Raw genomic sequence first — 15619 nt, 5'->3', positions numbered from 1 at the left:
ATCCACGCCGAGGATACCTTGTCCTCGGCCTGACAAGAGTGATTTCAGGGAGTGGCTAACCCCAAAAGTAAGTTGTCACTCTCGCATTTAATGCACTCAACTAACCCTCCTGGCCGCATTAATGGAGAGGTAACCCCTTGGCAGGATAACGTTGGTCAGAGTGAGCCACTTGAGTATCGATAAAGCCTCTGATGGGATGGACGACCAGAAAAAAGGCGAATAGACAATCAACAGATGGAAGCAAAAGATAGGAAGATGAAAACTATAAAAGAAGAGCTAGTAAAGCCAAAAGGGAGGGGGGGGGGGGGAAGAAAAGGCCTCCTCGGCCTGTGGCCGAGGAGCATTCCCTCATTTGTAAGAAAACACTTAGCCATTTTTTTAAGATAAGTTTCCCCCCCCCCCCCCCCCCCCCAATGGTGCGAGTCTAAAATCTTGTCCATACCCACCACACCATCTTTGCAGGGTAGGGAAAACTCGCACAGGACAAAGTAGGGAGGGACATGTCAAGCAAGGCGGGGCAAAATTGCCATCCTTAATTGCCTACTACTAATTAAATTGTAAACTAATGAAGATTTTATTTCATTTAATGGACACAAAATACAAATTAAATAGAATAATAAAAAAACGTTCTCCGGGGGAATTGCCAAATTACATTCTTGAAGGAACGTGCAAGAATAATTTCTTTTCTTTTCTTTTCTTTTCTTTTCTTTTTTTTTTTTTTTTTTGAGAAAAGTATAATTTCAATTTTGGGAATGTAGATATATGGTAAATTAAGTTGGTATCCATGAATGCTCTAACCGTACATAAAATCACATAATCTTATATTTCATTTACTGAACTTAATTAGCAACAAAAATGAAATCACTCTTAACCAATGCTCGTGGGGGGACATTTACACTGGTGTCCAACTAAACCTATGCCCAACCCTTCTTGGGTACTGTCAATTGGTTTCAGTACCAGCACACCTATACAATCTCTGGTAATTATGAAATGGCATATTAGTTTTTTGGGGGAAAAAAACCCTTGAATTAAGATTGCTTAATTCTTCTTTTTATTAGTATTTGTTTTAACATAGAGTATTGAGTGAATATGATTTTAATGAGATTGTGAATTTGATTTGTATTAATTTTATTAGAGGATGTGACTTGTTAGTATTGAGTAGGGGTTTTACATAAAATCCTTATAGAATTTTTTTTTTTTTTAATAGAAATTTTTTTTTGATAATCAAAACTTATAGAATTTTTTTGAAAGAAAAACTTATAGAATTTAAATTCTACTACAAAATTGTCTTTCTCTAACAAAGGAGTTAAACATTTATTATTACCAAATTTATGGTCGCAGTCGCACATCTCATTAAATAATTCTATGAAGCTGAATGCTTCACATGTATAAATTGCTTAGGGGTCTAGGGGGAAAGGGTTTGAACTACGGGGTTAGCAGCATATTTTAATTATTTCTTAAAAAAAAAAAAAAATCTGTGAAGCAAGGGGACCTCAAGAATTTAATAGATGGTGGATATGGATGTCTTCCAGGCCAAACAATTTAATTTAATTTAATTTGCTAATTTCATGTTTATAGCTCTTATTTTTATGTAATATTTCATTGATTTTTTAAAAATATTTTAAATGTAGATAATGGAAGAGAGGGACGTGGGTTCTACTTCTAACTTGTTTTTTTATACAAGTTAGAATTTTTACTTCTAACTTCTTCTTTTTTGAGAAACTTTATTTCTAACTTCTAACTTCTAACCACAATCATTAGACACGACTTTGAAATACTACATTAAAAGCCTACACTCTTGCCTAAAAAACCATAACGGCATAACTCCTATTGATTTCTATTGCTTGGGTTTTGATTATATATAGAAAATACAATTTGATAAATAGTGTTTACAAGTTACAACAAAATTAATTATGAAGTATATTTACTTTAAGGACAAAGTTTAGTACAAAATTGATTGTAGCTTAAGATTACAACTTCCTATAAAATATTAACATTACTACATATTTTGAAAATTTAACAATTAGATTGCATATTTTTTATGCTCTTAATACACATGCCAAATTTTGTACCAATTATATATTATTTACTATATGATCTATAAACTTATATTTTTTGCATAATTTTAAATTACAAAAACTTGTAATTTAAACAATTTATTGATAACATGATTATTCATCTTTAATTTTCTAGAAATTTTGCAAGCAAAGAAGATATTGGAGAAAATGTAATCTTATAGTGGATTTGTCAAAGTTCACCACCTTTAAAAAGATATTAAGTAAAATTGTAATTTTAAAATACAACCAATTTTGTAGTTAAACTTTGTCCTTAATTTAATAGATGCAAAAATATAATTTCTTGAGAAAGGGGACTAGTGATGAACTGAGGTTCATCTTGCTTTGCCATCTCTTTGGAGTATGAAATTTTTCTAAAAATGAAAGCATCATTAGCAGGACAACAATGGTACATTAGATTCTTTAAAAAAAAAAATGGTACTTAAAAATTTATAATTAAAAAAAAAAATGGTTGTGCTAAGAGGGACAATTATTTATAAATTATTCTTTGAAACATGGAAATATTAACCAATGCCTTATGAGTATTAGTTTAAGAGCTATTTTTAGAAATATTTTATTGAAAGAATGATAAAATAATAAATATTTTTAATCGCTTTTTATATTTCTTATGAAAATAGTGTTAAAACTTTTTTTTATCTATTATTAACAATTGTCCTAAGAGTATCCGTTAACATGATCCTTAAAAAAAAATTAAAACCACTTTTATTAAAAATATTAAAAGTTATCAAACTTCAACATAAATAAAATATATTTTTTAACAAATTCACTCACGCATCCGAGAGATCTAGTTGATAACTCAAAAGTCAAGACATTTAGAGGCTGTTTGGTTCACTAGTTTTCATGACTCAATTCTCAGTTTTCATAACTCAATTCTTAAAAGTGGTGGGACCCATAGTAAAATACTCGTTTGCCTACACAATTTTTTTGTTTTCATAACTCTGTTTTCAATACTCAATTCTCTACTTTTTGAGTTATGAGTTGTGAAAACTGAAAACAACTTTTGGCTATTTTCAGTTTTCAGTTTTCAATTTTCTGTTTTTCAATGGCAAAGTTGTAATTAACGTTACATATCCGGTCCCACCATCTGACTTTTGCTCCCTCTTTATCTCCTTTTCTCTTTTTTTTTTTTTTTTTCTTTTCTTTTTGTCTTTCACGTGGTCTGGGAAAACAGCTCTGCTACTCCTCCTCTTCTTCTTCTTCTTCTTCTTCTTTTCTTTTCTTTTCTTTTCACTTTCTGAGCTTCGTTTTTTTTTTTTTTTCTTTCTTTTCTTCTCTTTTCACTTTCTGGGGTTGGTTCTTTTTTTTTTTTTTTCTTACTTTTAGCCTTATGTGAGTGGCGGTAGCTGAGAAAGCACTGTTCAGGGGTCCTATCCACATAAATGCGGCCAGAAAGGTAGGTGCAGTGCATTAAATGTGGTGGTTGAAGTATGCCTCCTTGATATTTCTCTGTTGCCGTTATCTTTATGTGTGTCCGAGGTTCCTCTCCCTCTTGACACTTGTCAAATAGATCACTTGAACCTCCCATACTCGTGTTTGATCAAACCTCTTCGGATCCGAGGATGCATGACTACTCGGACATATGAGCATCTCCTCGGATGGTATTCGTGATCATGTCCAGGCGTCCCCCATTGGCGTGGGCTTCCGACTGAAGGCCTCATCTCCTCGGATGAAGAGTGTTCCTCATTCAGGGCCTTGGGCCCAATAAGTTGGGCTGGGTTTTTCTCCCCCACACTACATATTTTGAAAATTTAACAATTAGATTGTATATTCTTTATGCTCTTAATACACATGCCAAATTTTGTACCAATTAGATATTATTTACTATATGATCTATAAGCTTATATTTTTTGCATAATTTTAAATTACAAAAACTTGTAATTTAAACAATTTATTGATGACATGATTATTCATCTTTAATTTTCTAGAAATTTTGCAAGCAAAGAAGATATTGGAGAAAATGTAATCTTACAGTGGATTTGTCAAAGTTCACCACCTTTAAAAAGATATTAAGTAAAATGGTAATTTTAAAATACAACCAATTTTGTAGTTAAACTTTGTCCTTAATTTAATAGATGCAAAAATATAATTTCTTGAGAAAGGGGACTAGTGATGAACTGAGGTTCATTTTGCTTTGCCATCTGTTTGGAGTATGAAATTTTTCTAAAAATGAAAGCATCATTAGCAGGACAACAATGGCACATTAGATTCTTTAAAAAAAAATGGTACTTAAAAATTTATAATTAAAAAAAAAATGGTTGCGTTAAGGGGGACAATTTTAAAAATATTTTATTGAAAGAATGATAAAATAATATATATTTTTAATCACTTTTTATATTTCTCACGAAAGTAGTGTTAAAACTTTTTTTTTATCTATTATTAACAATTGTCCTAAAAATATCCGTTAACATGAACCTTAAAAAAAATTAATACCACTTTTATTAAAAATATTAAAAGTTATCAAACTTCAACATAAATAAAATATATTTTTTAACAAATTCACTCACGCATCCCAGAGACCTAGTTGATAACTCAAAAGTCAAATCATTTATCTCTCTCATTATTGTATATTTAATTATTTATTGGAGGTTGAGGTACGATTTGGATCAGAGGTCATTGATGCAGGTAAGGCCATCATAAAATAAAAAAATAAAAAAAGGTCATTGGATTGTTCCTTATTTTTTTCTCACATTTAACGGTTTCATACTCAAATTAGGCAGTTTCACCATCACATATGACAGTTCTTTTTCACCACGGGTCCATCCTCACATTGTGCAATTCTACCATCACATGCGACAGTTCTTTTCTCACATTTGGTGGTTCACTTACTTTTTTCTCACATTTGACGATTCCATCCTTACATTGTGTAGTTTCAACATTACATTTAACAATTCTTTTGTCACATTAGGTGATTCCCTTAAATTTTTTTTTTTTCACATTTGACAGTTCAATTATCACATTATGCAGTTCCAATATCACATTTGACAGTTCTTTTGTCACATATAGTGGTTCTTTTATTTATTTATTCTCAAATTTGATGGTTCCATTGTCATATTAAACAGTACCAACATCATATCTGCTCTATTTTTTGGTCACATGTGATAGTTCTTTTGTCACATTGGGTGATTTCCTTACTTTTTTCTCAAATTTGACGATTCGATTTTCACATTGTGTAGTTTCAATATTATATGTGACGGTTCTTTTCTCACATTCGGTAGTTTCCTTATTATTTTTCTCACATTTGACGGTTTCATCCTCACATTGTGTAGTTCCAACACCACATGTGACAATTCTTTTCTCACATTTGGTAGTTCCCTTACTTTTTTCTCATATTTGACGGTTCCATCCTTACATTGTGCAATTTTAACATTACATGTGACAATTCTTTTCTCACATTTAGTGATTCATTTACCTTTTTATCACATTTAACGTTTCCATTCTCACACTGTGCAGTTCCAACATCACATTTAACAGTTCTTTTATCACATTCGATGGTTCTCTTATTTGTTTCTCACATTTGACGGTTCCATTCTCACATTGTGCAGTTCCAACATCACATTTGAGAATTATTTTGTTATATTTAGTGGTTTCTTTATTTGTGTCTCAAATTTAATGGTTCCATTATCACATAGTATAGTTCCAATATCAAATTTGACAGTTCTTCTTTCACATATAGTGGTTCTTTTATTTTTTTTTCTCAAATTTGATAGTTCCATTGTTATATTAAGCAATATCAACATCGCATTTGCTCTATTTTTGTCACATTTAGTGATACCCTATTTTTTATTCTCAAATTTGACAGTTCCATTATTACATTGGGCAGTACCAATATTACTTCTAACCGTACTTTTGCAACATTACAGAGGTCACTTTCTTGATGTTTATATTTTAATTATTTATATATACTATAAAACCGAATATGTATAACCTTATGTGCTCTCTAATTGTTCTTATGCAACATCTGCAACTTAATCATAGTTGTGTGTTTATTGTGGTGTCTAAGGTTGGAAATAGGGTGACTATACAATTAGCAAGTTATGCAAAAAAATCCAATCCAAAGATTGTTGATAATTTTAAAATTTTCAGTAAACACTTGAATTGAAATTATAGATCCAGTATGAAATAGTCATCAATCAAGGCTAATACACCAGGTTCTATATTTTTTAGGCATTTTCATTAGATCCACGTGTGCGGAGGAGTCTTAAATGTCTGTGTCTGACACGGGTATAACCACCCCAACCAAAGGTGTTTATGCAATTTTGTTTTATAAAATTATTATTACATTTGGACCCATCTAAAACAAAATAAACATCCCAAAAAATTTTCACAATAACAAAAATTACCAATATAAAAGCTAAAAACAATTAAGCACAATTGACCAATTTTACCAAAAACGAACAACCCAGTCCTTTTAAAAAAAAAAATTATCAAAATAATTTTGTCATTGAGAGTTTTGCATTTCGACTATAATGAAGTGTGAGCCTCATTTGAGTCAACAAAACCTCCACTGTTTTCTTTTTTCAGGTATGCCTCCCTAGCAGCAGCAATTACCAATAAGTAAAGGAATGTAGCAAAACACAAAACCAAGCTGGGCAGCCAAGATCAACGTAATTAGTTTTAATTGTTTTTAGTTTGGTAAGTCTTTTGTTCAAAAAACTTATTCAAAGTGGGAACTAAATGCATTCCCATATCTTCAAAGCGGTTCTTTAAAAATCATGCCCTCCAAATTAAATTTTTAAATTTTGGTGTTTTCACATGCGTACAAATTTGACATTTTCACAAGCTGCCTGTTAACTAAAACTGGTTTTGATTCTAGACAAACTGGATTAATAGCCTCATTTTTAGTTCAGCTTGTATCAAACTAAACAAGCTTTGTAATTTGCCAAACATCCCTAAAAACATTCAAACAACACAATTACAAATAGAGTAATTTAGAGATAACCCTACAACCCCAAGTGCATACTCAGTGCCACAATGTAAATTCCTTTTAAATTTTTTTTTTAATGTTAATAATTAAATGACAATGAGCTTTAGAACCACAACTTGTAATGCAAGGTGAAATGGATAGAGTAAAAGTCCTCTGTCTTACTCCTACTATGTTCTATTTTATGCTCCACCATTCGTAATCAACCACATGTAGTGGCACTTGGACAGAGTAAAAGTCATAAATTGGATGTATTTGGTCTTGCAAACTATTTTGGGTTGAGGATTATTATATGTATTTTATTCTATTGTGGATCTCTCATCATAGGAGATTAAAATGTAGTGGCACTAGGAAAATGAGAAGTCAAAGATATATGCTAAAATGAAATTGACTTATCTACCAAATGTATGCTGGAGTACTTAAGCAAACTGCAAACTCTGAATTTCAATTAACCTCATCGTTGGCAAACGAGAGAGAGAGAGAGATGGGGCAACTGTAAGTATAAGATCCAGAGATTTTACCATAAAGCCCAACAGTATATCACAAACTTATCCAAATAAAAGTGGTTTCTTCCATCTACAGCACATCAGAAAATAAAGATTCTTATAGAATTTTGTACATTCACACACTACTTTCATAATTTATTCTTTTGGTTGAGAAGGGAGTGACTCCTTGGTCTTGGAAATAGGTGCTGTTAGCTCTGCATATGGTTGATTCCGAAGACCTGTTTTTGAACCACTGGCTAGTTCAATCACTGTTGACTCAAAGGGGTTGCCACTAAATAGAGCAGGCCTCTCATCACTACTGCCTTTCAATTCCTCAGCTCTTGATAAATGAGACCTGCAGTAGAGACCTGTTAAAAACCATGCCACATAAAAAGAAACAACAACATATGAAAAAGAGATTGAAGAATGTATTACGTAGAAGCTAGTGTAGCCAAGCTGCTAGTCATCCTCGGTTTTGTTTATTCAAGCATCTCCTTTGCAATTGAATGACATCAAAGTAAATTAGAAGGAAACAATTGCAGCCAGTAAATGTTTAGCTATTTAGGCTTCCATAGTGCAGCACAAGCACATATTCCAAAGTACTACATGGTATCTAATCATTCCAAGTATATCACAAATCAAGATAAGTATGCCTAAGAAATTCTATAAAGCCTAACAGTATTTTAGAACACATTTCCTAATGTTCCATCAGTTCAACAGAGGAGAATTTCATTGACAAGATAAACTTATCCAAATAAAAGTGGTTTCTTCCATCTACAACACATCAGAAAATAAAGATTATTATATTATTTTGTACATTCATACACTACTTTCATAATTTATTCTTTTGCTCCTTTGAGGCGGGGCAGCTGCTTGACAGAAATTATCCACCAAATTGCCTAGAGACTAAGAGACCTGACAAAAGAAAATTTTTTAATCTAGTTGCCTTGTTTACAAAACCTAGAACAGAAAATTCACCTACTGATCATGAACTAACAGATATGACACATGATGTTATAATACAACATAGAACCTTCAGCAGTAAGGGTACAATTACCTGAGAAGATGACAATTCTTTAGAAAGACCTACTGATTGGCTAATCACAATTCAAGATTGTCTTGTAGCTTCCATTTTCCATAACAGATCTTTAATATCTGCTTGCATCTTCATCTTCATATCATAGTACTCTCGATGTGCTCTGTCTAGAGCCTGGACTTCTTCTTATTTTTTTTAATGCATTTCTTAAGCCTCAGCCAAATGCAACTTTGTGAATTGAGGAAATACAACAGGTGCCCTGTCCAACTGAGGGGCCTTCTCTGAATAAACAGATTTTAGCCAACTGGGATCCGGCTCGTCCCAGCAATCCCATTGCTTTCTTTACCTTGTTCATTGCCAGATGAGATTGGCGTCTTGCCTAACTTGGGAGTTTCGGCTTCTGCAATAACAGTTAAAGGATGTAAATTATAACCTCGTGGTTCAGCTTGAGACCTCAAAAGAATGATATATAGAAAAGAAGAAAACACTGCAGCACATTCATTTGATGGCACTAGGTCTATCACACATATGAACCCATGCAAAAAAATTGACATATCTTCCCCTTCCCCTTCCCTATTCCAAAACCTGATGCAAATATCTCAGAAAAAGAAAAAATAACTTTTCCCCTCTTTAAACCCTTATTGATCTTATAAACATAAAACTGCCCTCTGAACAGCAATGAAGCAAATATTGCAGTTCCAAGCCACCGTATTGAATGGTTTACCAGTTTCTTATATCACAAAAGTCAAATGCTAAGAACCACACTCAACATAACCAAGCAAAACACTAATGCATGATTTCAATACAAAACTACAGAAAACAGATTAGCTTTGGTTGCTCAGCAACATTTTGTGTCTTGGCACATATCCCCTAATATGTCATGCATATATTGTAAATAATGCAGATTATGCAGTGTTCACATTTATGATAGAAGAATTAAAAGGCATAATGATAAATAAGGCAGTTTAGTTGGCATTTTTTCTTCCAAAAAGTACCTTCCCCACACATTAAATTTCACCCAAATAACTTCTAAGAACCAAAAATTATTTGTCTTCCTTGGAAGTCATCAGCTCTCTTTTACTGGTATCCTGTGAATAGCTAAAGTTATCTAAAATCATTTCCTAATGAATGTAATTATAGACCACATAGACAACGAGCAAAAGTTATCCCAAATCATGTCATATTGTAACAAATACATGAAACAGGTAAAGAATCTCAAGTAGATATGTCCATGACAAGTTGCCAAGTTAACACGATCTCATAATCATACAAGGAAGAAAAAAAATACAGGACCCAATATAAAGAACTCATATTACCAACAGAGTTGTAAAGGACTTACCACGAAGTAAAGCCAAGGTATGACTGCAAACCTCAGGAAGGTCCATAGAGGGGTAAACCTTGCAGTTAGGGATGTCAGATGCAGTGATCCTTAAGTTGTTATCTAAATGGGCAAGCAGGTAAAAAAAGATTTAAGCTATTTTGAACTTACACATAACTGTACTCCTAAGTTAAATACTTCTTGTAGAATTTTCCAGATTCAAACTCAAGATTATTTTATAAAAATATAAACAAAAATGGAAGAAGAAGAAGAAACCAGGGGAAAAAATAAACCAAAATAGATTAATTTGTCAAATATATAAGAACCGAAACTCAAACAAAAAAATAATAGCATAAACCCACAAAGTTTAGAGAAATAATATAAACCCAACGTTAATCATAACGTTAATATGGGTGGGTGGTGCCGCCGATTTAGAATGGAAGAGAAGAAGTGCCGCCGAGTTGGATTGGATATGAGTGCGCTGCCGATTTGAGGATGGATTGGAAGAGAAGAAGCTAGAGAGCGAAGCCGACGAGTTGGATTGGATGAGAAGAAGCGCTGCCGATTTGAGGTTGTGGGTGTGCCGCTGTTAGGTTCTCCTGTGGGGGAAACGGATCCTCTCCATTTCCCTTTGAAATGGAGAGGCTCCATTTAACGGTGGAGATTTAAACCAGAAAGATCCACGCTCAAAAATCATCCACGTCATTTAAAATTTAAACCAACACTTAAACCGTAGTTCAAGGAGCTTAACTCAGGTTTAACTCAACCGGACCAAAAAAAAACTCACTCACCAGCTGTTCAAACTCTCTCTCTCTCTCTCAAATTTCAAAGTTCAAACTCTCTCAACCTCCCTCAACTCAAACCCATTAGCAAAATCAAAGAAAAATCCTTAGCTCACCAGAGATCCCGACATCCATACACGCATCCTTTTTAGACCCAGATCAGAGAGAGAGTAAGGGTTGGGGCTTGGAGAGAATCGGGTGTAGAGAAAGATTTCAGACCCAAATCAGAGAAGGTTAGAAGTTGATGATCCTTCAGGTTTGATCTATGGAGGGAAATGAGATTGAGAGACAGAGAAAGAGATTTTGGTCGAAGGAGAGAAGAAGCCACCATCGGAGGTGGTGGTTGTGGTGAGCCAGCCTTGCCGATTTGGTTCAGACCCAAATCAGAAAAGGTTAGGGTTTGGGTTTGGAGAAATATGGCCAAACGTTTGGTTCATCCTCTTACTCAATCACTTGTGCCTTTGGTTCTGTACATCCTAGTCTATCAAAAGCACTGAAGAAGTGGACGAGTGGAGGAGGAGGAGGCAGAGCCCCTCGGCACTTGATATTGGGACTTGGGGTTTCATTTTGGACTCAGTATATGAGCATGGCGGTGGTTCTGTTGGAGGAAATTCTTTCATTGCCTTTGCTAGGAAAAAGGGTGCTGTTGAAGAGGTAAATCTTTCACCATTCATTTACTTGAATGTTGGTTTAGTTTCTGGGTTTTCTTGCATGTTCAATTTTGAAGACTGGTTGGTGCTATATTGATTAAATGCTATGATAGACTTCAATTTTCAAAGAGTAATCCATATTTCTTGGTTTGGTTTCTGGGAATTTGATTAATTGCATTTGTTTAGCTTCTGGGCTGGTATTATTGGGTCATTTTCGAGAATTGATTGATGGTAATATAAAGAAAACAATTAATTTAATGGGTGGTGCATTGATGAATTTGGTTCATTGATTATTAATTTAGATATTTTAGTGTTTGGTCTTTTCATTTTAGAGTCATTGCGATCGATTCATGCTGAAAAAATGGGGATAGACATTAGTGCAGACAAGAATTCCAAACATGAAATAAAAAATTGTGCAGTGGATATCATTGTTTTTATCAAACCAATTGTATAGTGGTTATCTGAAATACTTGTATTCTATTCTGCAAATTAAATTTACATAGTACCAATTCCGGGTTCCAACTTCCAAGGCCATTGCTAAAGGATAATGCACTAGGCTCTGAAAGACAAAGAAGGTTAGGGTTGATGCTTAATCTCCATGGCTACTGCTAGCAGACCTTTGAAATGAATTCCTCAAAAGTTAGGAATTTTTTTTTGTCCAAATTGGAGTATTTCTTGATCTGTTTTTTTTTTTCATGTGTGTGACAATATGATGAGTTTAAGTGTTTATAGTCTAGCTGCTTGTGCAGACTGTGAGCAGAGTCACATTAAGACTAAACATGCCTTTATAGTCTAGCTGCTTGATCTGTTTTTTTTTTTTTTTTTTTTTTTTTTTCATGTGTATGATAAATTATATTTACATAGTGCCAATTTCGGGTTCCAACTTCCAAGGCCATTGCTAAACGATAATGCACTAGGCTCTGAAAGACAGAGAAGGTTAGGGTTGATGCTTAATCTCCATGGCTACTGCTAGCAGACCTTTGAAATGAATTCCTCAAAAGTTAGGAATTTTTCTTTTTGTCCAAATTGGAGTATTTCTTGATCTGTTTTTTTTTTTTTCATGTGTATGACAGTATGATGAGTTTAAGTGTTTATAGTCTAGCTGCTTGTGCAGACTGTGAGCAGAGTCACATTAAGACTAAACATGCCTTTATAGTCTAGCTGCTTGATCTGTTTTTTTTTTTCATTTGTATGACAGTATGATGAGTTGAAGAACAAGTAACAATAATTTTGTGTATCATGGTGTAGGGCTTCGAGTAACAATTGATTGCAAGCCAGAAAATGGACACTTCAAGACAAGAGGGGTGGGGAAACTTGATGAAGTAAAAGATGGAAAACTGAATGAAGAGTGCTATGCACAGCTTCACAGTGCATCAGCTGCACCATGCCCTACACATAATGGCCTAGAGTCTTCAAAAGTAGTATTCAAGTCCAAAGCCAAAGGAAAATACACGTTTGGGTTGGAATTTTTGTTATTTAATCAAAGTGTTTATTTTAATGGAATTTTTGTTATGTGATCAAAGTGTACATTTTAATAAAATTTGTTTGATTGTAAGGATTGAATTTTGATGTAAGGATTGAATTTTGATTGTAAATAAGGATTGTGACAGTTATTGTAAGGATTGAATTTTGATTGTAAATAAGGATTGTGACAGTTGTGGGTTATTGATATTTGTAGGTATTTTTAAGTAGGTGTAAGGGTGTATTGCACAGGTGGTGTGATTAAAGCTGCTGTGTGTGTAAGGAGAGGAAAAGGATTGTAAAACTCATGCAAAATAAAAATTGACACACCTATATCTATAAAAAACAACTCCTGCCCAACATAATAGCAACACTTATATATAAAAACTTAATTATGCAGCAACACTTATGCAGCAACACTTAATCAAAACTTGTCTTATTTATATAAATTTTTTCCCCAAACAGCAACACTTATATATAAAAACAACTCTTGCCTAGCACAACAATTATGCAGAAAAACATGATTATGCAGAATGTGCAATACCGAACCTATGCAGTAACAGTAATTATGCAGTAACAGTAACTTAATTATGCAGTAACAGTGCAATAACAGTAACAGTAACAGTATTATGCAGTAATTATGCAGTAACAGTCACAGTAATTATGCAGTTTGCAGTAACAGTAATTATGCAGTTTGCAGTAACAGTAATTATGCAGTAACAGGAACAGTAATTATGCAGTAACGGTCACAGTAATTATGCAGTAACGGTCACAGTAATTATGCAGTAAGAGTAACAGTAATTATGCAGTAATTATGCAGTAACAATCACAGTAATTATGCAGTAAGAGTAACAGTAATTATGCAGTAACAGTCACAGTAATTATGCAGTAACGGTCACAATAATTATGCAGTTTGCAGTAACGGTCACAGTAATTATGCAGTAACAGTAATTATGTAGTAACAGTCACAATAATTATGCAGTAACAGGAACAGTAATTATGCAGTAACGGTCACAGTAATTATGCAATAACAGTAACAGTAATTATGCAGTAATTATGCAGTAACAATCACAGTAATTATGCAGTAACAGTCACAGTAATTATGCAATAATTATGCAGTAACAGTCACAGTAATTATGCAGTAACAGTCATAGTAATTATGCAGTTTGCAGTAACGGTCACAGTAAATATGCAGTAACAGTAACAGTAACAGTAACAGTAATTATGCAATAATTATGCAGAAATTATGCAGAAACAGTAACAATTTATGCAGCAACAAATAATTATGCAGAAATTAACACCTTGCAGAGATACATCAGACATGCAGATTAAGTATTCTTTCCAAAATAATAAAAAATATAAACATTTGAATGTGACTAAGTTTTGGACCATCAAAACTCCAGTCCTAAACTAGGAAAATTACAAAATATGAGCACTTAATCTCAGCATGTATCATAAATTATAAAACATGATCCTAAACTAGAAAAATGGCTTGACTTTATGAACCATCGGATTCCATCCACTTGTAATACTTTCTTGAGTCAAGGGACCTCCACTTGCAACACTTCCTTGAGTCAAGAGACCGCCTGCACCATTAATTTTGTTGTTGGAGCCTACAACACTTTAAACTAGGAAAATTACAAAATATGAGCACTTAATCTCAGCATGTATCATAAATTATAAAACATGATCCTAAACTAGAAAAATGGCTTGACTTTATGAACCATCGGATTCCATCCACTTGTAATACTTTCTTGAGTCAAGGGACCTCCACTTGCAACACTTCCTTGAGTCAAGAGACCTCCTGCACCATTAATTTTGTTGTTGGAGCCTACAACACTTGATGTACTCTCTAAATGTGATGTTAATGCAACACTTGCTGATGAGCCTCCCTGATGTACTGCAGAACTTGTAGAAGCCGACTACAAAAAATCCAATTACACGTTACACATATCACAAGCTTAGCATTAAAATGACCAAATCATGCATCTAAACTATTATTAATATCAAAATAAAATATATAATTGTAAATATCTTTACCATTAAAAGTTGTGTAAAACTAGTAATATTTCCAGAAGATATATCTTTAGTTTTCTTTTGTGCCATGACGTCAGGTGCATATATTTCCTGTAAAAATTGTACTAGTTTAGCAACAATAATAGTATACTATATTAATGTGTAAAAATAAAATAGAATGGTGAAAATAAGGATAATTGAAGATTACCTCCTGCACTTTTCTTTTCTTTGTTTGCTTCTTTGATGTGCCTTCCTTTGGTTTCCTCATCTTTTCTATCCATGATTTCGGGCTACGCTTTTTATTACGATAAATCTCTTTTTTTTTTTTTTTATCCCTTTTGGTACAATCGTAATCGAAGCATATAATTGATCTTCTTTGTCTGCAAAATCAGTGGAAAGCCTAATGATGTCTTCTTCTACATTAGCTTTGCAATTCCTAAGGTCACTGAGTTTTTTTTTCAAATCTGCAATTGCTAAGCTTAGAATATTATGGCCTTCTTTAGTTTCACATGCCTCATTCACCAATTGAATATATTTTGGACATAAATCTCGATACCGATCTACATATTCTAGTCGAGTATCCGGCTTAATGTTATGTGTTGTGCAATTTTTTCCGCTTCCATCTTTTGCATCTCTTCTCCACTTCTTCGTGATATATCTATTAGGAATCAACTTGATATCCAATGCATCAAGAACTTTCAAACCATGCCTACATAAAATACCAAATGACTCAAACTTTCTGCAACTACAAGATAAAGTCTCATCCAATGGATTCCACATGACCTCATATTTTCCATTTTGATTGAGAACTCCAACCACATAACTATGTGTTTGACTCACATTGCGTTCTAGAATGGAAAGTGCCATTACCTCTT

General features: G+C 33.4%; 1 protein-coding gene and 2 long non-coding RNA genes across 6 annotated transcripts; 1 reads left to right on the top strand and 2 right to left on the bottom strand.

The window, feature by feature from the left end:
* Positions 1-7415: 7415 nt before the first annotated feature.
* Positions 7416-10455, bottom strand: LOC112006829 (uncharacterized). 4 transcript variants are annotated; one of them, XR_010624132.1, is made up of 4 exons: positions 9857-10455; positions 8539-8917; positions 7917-8396; positions 7416-7836 (listed from the first exon to the last, which is right to left on the bottom strand). It is a non-coding gene; the product is annotated as an uncharacterized LOC112006829 (long non-coding RNA). The 4 variants fall into 4 exon arrangements; XR_002882390.2 differs by having other exon boundaries at positions 7917-7975; XR_010624131.1 differs by having other exon boundaries at positions 7917-8917.
* Positions 10456-10561: 106 nt separating this feature from the next.
* Positions 10562-12932, top strand: LOC111986507 (uncharacterized). Its single transcript, XR_010624133.1, has 2 exons — positions 10562-11271; positions 12516-12932. It is a non-coding gene; the product is annotated as an uncharacterized LOC111986507 (long non-coding RNA).
* Positions 12933-14425: 1493 nt separating this feature from the next.
* LOC112006824 (protein FAR1-RELATED SEQUENCE 4-like) lies at positions 14426-15611 on the bottom strand. Its single transcript, XM_024039134.2, has 3 exons — positions 15090-15611; positions 14769-14855; positions 14426-14650 (listed from the first exon to the last, which is right to left on the bottom strand). Exons 1-3 carry the CDS (start codon positions 15609-15611, stop codon positions 14426-14428), a joined length of 834 nt encoding a protein of 277 aa, XP_023894902.2.
* Between the last annotated feature and the right edge of the window lie 8 nt (positions 15612-15619).

Source organism: Quercus suber, unplaced genomic scaffold (genome assembly GCF_002906115.3).
Source record: "Quercus suber isolate HL8 unplaced genomic scaffold, Cork oak 2.0 scaffold_407, whole genome shotgun sequence".
Classification (NCBI taxonomy): Eukaryota; Viridiplantae; Streptophyta; class Magnoliopsida; order Fagales; family Fagaceae; genus Quercus; species Quercus suber.
This window is presented reverse-complemented; position numbering and strand designations above follow the sequence as displayed.